The following is an 8042-nucleotide window of genomic DNA, read 5'->3' on the forward strand; positions in this document are numbered from 1 at the left end:
CTTAGTATTAAACAGAGAGAGTTGTGCGCTATGGCTGTACAGTGAGCGCTCAGCAGTTCTGCCTGGGTATTCAAATTAGATGTGCACAAGGTGTGTCCCAGTTTTGTGGCAAAAGTGAGATTGCTCAATGAGCTTACCCTAAACGAAGGACACAGAGTTGGAAGGGACCTTGATTATCATGTAATTCCAACCTCCCTGCCATGGGCAGGGCCACCTTCCGCTAGACCGAGTTGCTCAAGGCCCCATCCAATTTAGCCTTGAACATCTCCAGGAATGGGCCTCCTTGGGCAGCCTGTTCCAGTGTCTCACTGTCTTTACTGTAAAGAATTTATATCTAACATCCAGTCCAAATCTACCTTCCTCCAGCTTCAATACATTCCCTCTTGTTCTATCACAGCAAGCCCTTGCAAAAAATCCGTTCCTGACATTCTTGTAGGCCTCCTTCAGATATTGGAAGGCCACTATTAGGTCTCCCCAGAGCCTCCTTTTCTCCAGGCTGAACAGCCCCAGCTCTTGTATCCTGTGCCCACAGGAGAGGTGCTCCAGCCCTCTGATCATTTTTGTGGCTCTCCTCTAGACCTGCTCCAGCAGTTCAATGTCTTCCTTCTGTTGCCTGAACATTTATGGATAATTTTCCATTGTGTCTTCTAAAGTCTTGATGTGTAGCTGTGGGTATTGATTTCAAACTAAAGAAAAGTCAATTTTGTTCCTTATTTTTACTGTTCAGTAGCATTAAGATAGAGTCAGGATTCTAGCAGATGTGCCCATGTTTCAGTTATTCCTTCTGCCATGGATTCTTAACAGAAGTTACCTACAGTTGTATGTCTCTGTAGGAGCAACAGATATTATTCCAATAGTACAAAAAGAGTTTTTCTGAGATCCAAACTTTCAATGGATTGGTTTACCTTTTGCATAGCATGTAGTGTCCTGTGTGACATCATGCAATTATACAGTGTCTTCACTTCTGTTAGATCAGCTCAAAAGAGGGCTTGGTGCTCTGAATCACTGTTATTGGGAGAATGCTATTCATTAGAAAGGTTATATCATTCATCTTTGAAACATCTCCACATGTTACTTCTCCATACTCACGAAGGAAATCTACATTCATGCAACCTAATGCAACTTTACTCTCCATTTATGCAAACAAATCTCTGTTTATGCAACAAAATGAAATTCTGTCATTACAGGGAAAGGTTATGCAAAGCTGTGAATCAGGTATCATAAGTTTATTGTAAGCTTATTGTTCCAAGTTTATCGTGCACTTAGCGGCTTCATAATTGTTGTGGACTTGATACAGGAAATTACCTGAAAAGTGTGTGCAGGAGCTGAGAATAAATGGTCGTAATAACATTTTCTGGCCTTAAAATCTGAGCAGATATGCAACTGCTATTTACCTATTCTTGCCTAGATATGAAGCAGCTGACTTTCTAGTTCACTACATTTCCAAGAAGGTACTTAATTGTAATTTCAATCTCATCTCAAAGTTCATTTTTATATTACAGGAAATTGTTCTCTCAAAACAGTTCAGAAAAATTGGCACCACTAGTGTTTCTATCACTAGAATAGGAGGGAATGCACTTTCAGAGTTCTTCAAGCTGATACATAGGTCTACCAGGGCTCACTGGTTTGCCAGTGTTATTTATGCATGGTCTGTATTTATGTGTGTCTGCATACTCAGATATAAAATCTGTTTATAGATTTCTTTTTTTATATATTTATATTGAATTTGCTTTAGCACTCCAAAGATAAACAAAGTGAGCATTTAACAAGTCTAATCTGTGACAGCAGAGTAAGCTGTCTGGGATCAGCCTTTGGTGGCTTTATATCACCTTTTTTTGACTCCATCATTTAGAACTGATGAGCACACATGACAGTCAAGTAGTCAGCTATATTGAAAGGGTCTATAGGTCTTGTTAAGCCCTGTCATTTGAACTTGAGTCACAGTTTACTAGATTGAGAGGAGTCAAAGCTTGACAAGTTTAAAAAGGAGCTGTTATATTAACTTAGGGGATTTAAAAACAGGTCTCAGTCCTGAGAATTACACATCTTGTCCTGAGAATTACACATCTCTGATGCTGAGAGTTATGGGGGTGGATCTAAGAATGTATTGTGGAAAAATTCATTTAAGTGCAGCTCCATGCTCCTATGAGCCTTAGACTGAATAACTATAGATTCAATCTCATGAATATGTGAGAATTCATTTGTACACTGTTTCCAGCTACCAGCAATGAGGAACTCATGGTGAAAAGAGTTTTGAAGAAACTGTTTTTGCTCCACTCACAACTTTTGTCCTTGCAGCTTGAAAAGGATTATCTACATACCTTCATAACTTCTGTGCAATGTTGCAATCACATTACACTCAAGATAATCCTGGAATTCTACCAGAATCTGCTAACAGTGCATTGCAATGTTTCACTGCACAACTTGAATCTACAGAATTACAGAATTAACCAGGTTGGAAAAGACCTTCAAGATCATCAAGTCCAACCTATCACACAGCACCATCTAATCAACTAAACCATGGCACTGAGTGCCTCATGCAGTCTTATTTTAAATGCTTGCAGGGACAGCAACTCCACCACCTCCCTAGGCAGCGCATTCCAGTGGCCAATCACTCTTACTGTGAAGAATTTCTTCTTATCATCCAGCCTCAACTACAAAATTGTTTTAGAATCATAGAATTGTTGGGGTTAGAAGGGACCTCAAGGATCATCCATCCCTACCATTGGCAGGGACACCTCACACCACATCAGGTTGCTCACAGCCACATCCAGCTTGGCCTGAAAAACCTCCAGGGATGATGCTTCCACCACCTCCCTGGGCAACCTCTTCCAGTGTCTCACCACCCTCATGGGGAGGAATTTCTTCCTAACATCCAATCTGAATCTACCCATTTCTAATTTTTTTTTTTCCATTCCCCCTAGTCATAGACCTGACACCCTAGAAGTCCCTCACCTGCCCCATTTTTCCTCTTTTTCCCCTCAAATCCCAGACACCTGGGCTCTGCTGAAGTCTCCTCCCACCCCATGTGTGGCCACTTGGCCATCCCCACCCACTCTCCTTTTTAATCCCCCCTAGGAAAGGCAGCAGCCCCAAGTATAGCCCATCTGGGCTGAAGGATCCTCCTCACATCTCTGGTGAGTGCCCATGGTGCACACTGGGTGATGGTGGTGGTGACAACAAAGGCCGGGGGGCCTGGTGGCCCCCCGGTTAGGTAGGAATAGGATTGATGACTTCTCTAATATTATCCCTGGGTGCTGGCTGGGCTGGAAGTCTACCAGAATCAACCAACAGTGCATTGCAATGTTTCACTGCACAACTTGAACCTGCATTTTACCATCAAATTAGATAGGCTGTGAGAGCCTGGCTTCCAATTCCTTTCCCTTTATGCTGTTATAATGATGCAGTGGGATAGACTTTGCAAAGCCAAGTGGTAGTTCTAGATCTTACTTTCTCACACTGTTGAAACCTGATTAAAATCTTTATCTTCAAATACTGAAATCACTGAGGTTTGGTTCCTGCAAAGATTTTTTTACACTTTATATGCATATTGTGCAACATTTCTATTATACACATTCTAAACTTCTTTAATTAGTCTAACTGTGAAGCCAGCAGCACTTGTATTTATCCATCAGACTGCGTGATGTTTACTAAATGTGGTCAAACATAACTGCTGTCATCATAATCAGAGCCAGTTGTTTAAATGCTCAGTTGTGAGTATCTAATGAAATACCTTTAAATAACAAGATAAACAGTACAGCTGCCAACCCAAAGTAATCTTACACTGAGGGGGCGTGTGGCACAGAATATTTCCTCTTTGTCATTTTGATTTGGGTTTGAAGCTGGAACTGGGCTTAGTTCCAAATCAAAAAACTGTTCACTTCAAAGGCTCCTAAATCGTCCCAAGGAGCTAATTTTGGCAGCCAATTGTTTTTGTTTGGCCAGGCATCCTAATAGCAACAGCTGTCTGCTCCAGTAAATGAAGGTTTCTTCAGTGCTCAGATTTACCCATCCTGATTTTATCCTGATGTGGGAGGTGTACACCTTCTATTTTTTCTCCCTTTCTCACCCCAGCCTCACTGCTTTTTTTTGTTATTAATCTGTACCTAAATGTCCTGGCATGTAGATTAAACCTATTCTTCCTATTTTAAAAATAAAGGGTACTCTATTCTGCTCTGAATTACTGTTTAATCATAAATTAAAGCTTTCTTGGTAACTAGAACTCTTTTGGTTTTTTCCTATAACCAATATTAGCCTGGTGAATTTACTAAATTAAATATTACTAACTTCACTGAGAAGGAAACTATTTGCAGTTACACTGGAGTTATAATAATATTTATTATAGTGGTTACATGGGCAACTTTTCCTGCAGTAGGAAGGTGCTTGTGATGCCAAACACACAATGAAAATTAAAATACTGTGCCATTCTTCAAGTATAATAGGAAAATATGCAAATAGGCTGTTTCAGTTGGGTAAGATATGGAGTTGTACGTGGCACAGAGAAACATTGGAGGTGATACCTTGTGAACAGTTAAGAATGGGGACTTTGACACCACAGAGGGAGTATTTGGTTTTGAGTATATATGTCTACCTTGCTGTTTTAAGATGTATGAACGTAAGGTATATGCCACATAACTCTTAAGTATGAGATGTATGAAATGCTGTGATTGTAGTTTGGCAGTGGAGATAAAACTCCAGGGGGCCATGCCAATGTTTTCATCAAGCTTGCCAGAAGTTGTCGTTGATCTGTCAGTTTATGAAGATTCAGCTGAACTGTGAAGTAGCTTAATCTGCTTCATGTAGTTTTTCAGGGGAAAGAAAAAAAAAGTTTTCATTCTGTTTTTCAGAGAAAACCAAACCTTTCAATTTGTGAAATGTATTGAAGGGGCACAAATTTTAGCTTTCTTTCACACATAGAATAGAATGAACCAGGTTGGAAGAGACCTTCAAGATCGAGTCCAACCCATCATCCAACACCACCTAATCAACTAACCTATGGCACCAAGCACCCCATCAAGTCTCCTCCTAAACACCTCCAATGATGGTGACTCCACCACCTCCCCAGGCAGCACATTCCAATGGGCAATCACTCTCTCTGTGTAGAATTTCTTTCTAACCTCCCCTGGTGCAGCTTGAGACTGTGTCCCCTTGTTCTGGTGCTGGTTGTGTGGAAGAAGAAACCATCACCCACCCAACCCCCACCCCACCCCCCCTGGGCTACAACCTCCCTTCAGGCAGTTGCAGAGATCAATAAGGTCTCCCCTGAGCCTCCTTTTCTCCAGGCTAATCAACCCTAGCTCCCTCAGCCTCTCTTCATAGGACTTCTGTTCCAAACCTCTCACCAACTTGGTTGCCCTTCTCTGGATACATTCCAGCAAGTCAACATCTTCCCTTAACTGAGGGGCCCCAAACTGGACACAGTACTCAAGGTGTGGCCTAACCAGTGCAGTGTACAGGGCCAGAATGACCTCCCTGCTCCTGCAGGACACACTGTTCCTGATAGAGGACCTAGCCTCACGCATATTATGAGGACACTGTAGTTTCACAGAGCATCATGTTGACAAGAGAAAAGAGTAGGAAGCATTCAGAACAACTTCTTTCCTAAGAATTAATTATTAGATGTGGGAAAGCAGATCATTCATCTGTGTCATGTTACTTTTGGAAAGGTGAAACAATTTGAATGCCAACCAGCTATTTTGTATTGCTGATAATATCGAATGTTTCAGCACTCAAAGAAAAAACTATATTAAGAATGCTTTAGAACTTTGATCTTCAATACTATAGACTTGCTAAATATTTTCCATGAGCACTAGTATACATCAAAATCTAATATTTAGCTTATTTTACTGCCTTGTTTGTTGCATGTATTTGCGTTGTACTTTTAAGGCACAAGTTCACCTGCATTTCTTACTCAATTTGAATTTATAAGCATTTGCATTTTAAAAAATTGAATGTGACAGCCAATAACTTTTTTTTTTTCTAGAAAAAGGAAAGCAATCACCCTACTCATATTCATCTCTCCCAGAACTCCTCATCTGTCTGTTGGCAGCAATACTTCTTCCTCTGTTTTTCATGGCGATAGTTGAATATCCACATTTTAATGTGTAGGTAGAAAAGTTAAAATATTGGAAGGATGTCTTGATTTCTTTAACCTACCTAGGTGCCAGGGAGGTGGATATTATTTTGTATACCATGATTTGCAGAAAGACTATAAAATCAAGTTTATTGAGCAGGGAATTTTTGCAGTGCTTATAGTTACTGAGAGTGTGAAATGCTTACATACTTGTAATTGAATCAACTGACTCTGGTTCTCTTCTTCCTCTTCAAAGTAATGTATGTATAATGTAAAAATGTATGCTTCATAGACATTATTTTATATCATTTACATTCTAAGTCATATAATGAAGTGCAGTGAGACCCCACCTGGAGTACTGTGTCCAGTTCTGGAGCCCCTATTGCACGAAGGACCTGGATGTGCTGGAGTGTGTCCAGAGAAGGGCCATGAGGATGAGCGGAGGGCTGGAGCACCTCTCCTATGAAGGCAGACTGAGGGAGTTGGGGCTGTTCAGTCTGGAGAAGAATCTGAGGAGACCTAATTGTGGCCTTCCAGTATCTTAAGGGGGCTACAAGAAAGCTGGAGAGGGACTTCTTAGGGTGTCAAGGAGTGATAGCACTAGGGGGAATGAGACAAAACTAGAAATGGGTAGATTCAGATTGGATGTTAGGAAGAAGTTCTTCCCCATGAGGGTGGTGAGACACTGGAAGAGGTTGCCCAGGGAGGTGGTGGAAGCCTCATCCCTGGAGGTTTTTCAGGCCAGGCTGGATGTGGCTGTGAGCAACCTGCTGTAGTGTGAGGTGTCCCTGCCCATGGCAGGGGGTTTGGAACTGGATGATCCTTGAGGTCCCTTCCAATCCTAACAATTCTATGACAATATTTAGAACTGTAACATATCCTAGAAAACAAACAGACAAAACAAGCAAAAAACCCAGGTAAAATCATGAAAGCCAAACTTAACACCTATTGTCTCTTTTTCCTTTAGGACTTCCACACTGTTTCACCATCGATTGTTCTCTTTGAAAAGTTTGGAAAAACATATTCCAGAGCTGGGCAAATAGTGTGACTGTCCTGCAAACTACACCATGTAAGACACCTGATAAGTAGCCAATAAATGTATTTCAGCAAATGCACAGCAGTCTTTTGACTGGAAGTCTCATAAAGGACTCTTTCTGTAAAGTGATATGTCTGAAGCGCTGTTAGTTGATTTTGCTTGACCTTTAAAGCAGTATAGCTTCCAAGGTTACTAAAAAAAAATACATGTTGGTTTCTGCAGCTTTGAAAAAATAAATATCTTAGGAAAATTATTTCTAAAAATGTGGTATTTTCTTTAATGTAAATCCTCCAGGCTACAAAACCAGAGTAGTCAAATGGAAGGCATGGAATCAGATTGTACTTTTCTTACAGGTTTGTAAATGAGGTTAACACTGAAAAATGAAAACATTTGAAAGTTATCTCTTGTTTGTTTGGTTTTTTTTTTCCCCTCACAACTCTAACAGTATCTGGTTCATCATTGTTGTCCATCATTCTCAGTATTAGTATATGTTCTTTTTGGATACTGGTCCATCACTTCAGAGCAAAGAGACAGGCTATTTGCCTGGAAGATACTGTTGTAAATCCTTTTAGCTCTTTTGTGGGATGATACAACAATCAGTGTTGAAATACTAAAGTTCTAACAACACATACACCAGTTTTTCTTTAGTCACTTAATTTATTTCATCAACAGCTATGTATTTACTCCTAGACCTATGTTAATCAGAGTGATATGTGGGTACATAATCATGTTTGGCATAGAAGAACACCTTTGATCACACAGAACGGGGAGTTGCTTGCTATGTTTGCTAGCATGCAGTCCTGCAAAATACTGTGTGTCTTCAGAGCCCATTAACTTCAAAAACTCAAGGAATTCAGCATCATGGGAAGATTTCAACATTTCTTAAGAGCAAATCATAAGATGATTCTTAAAATCACGTGGGTGAATTTTGAC

The 8042-nt window shown here is 40.5% G+C and overlaps 1 protein-coding gene across 1 annotated transcript in view; it reads left to right on the plus strand.

Moving 5' to 3' along the window:
• SPATA17 (spermatogenesis associated 17) overlaps positions 1-7469 on the plus strand; it is a 91948-nt gene extending 84479 nt beyond the window's left edge. Inside the window, exon 10 of the mRNA XM_068153489.1 lies at positions 7041-7469. Within this exon, the coding sequence (XP_068009590.1) occupies positions 7041-7121 (81 nt within the window). The 3' untranslated portion in view covers positions 7122-7469. The remainder of the gene's footprint in view (positions 1-7040) is intronic.
• The last annotated feature ends 573 nt before the right edge of the window (positions 7470-8042 follow it).

The sequence above is a fragment of the Melanerpes formicivorus genome, unplaced genomic scaffold, assembly GCF_026170545.1.
Source record: "Melanerpes formicivorus ecotype bairdi unplaced genomic scaffold, bMelFor1.0.p_v2 SCAF_26, whole genome shotgun sequence".
Classification (NCBI taxonomy): Eukaryota; Metazoa; Chordata; class Aves; order Piciformes; family Picidae; genus Melanerpes; species Melanerpes formicivorus.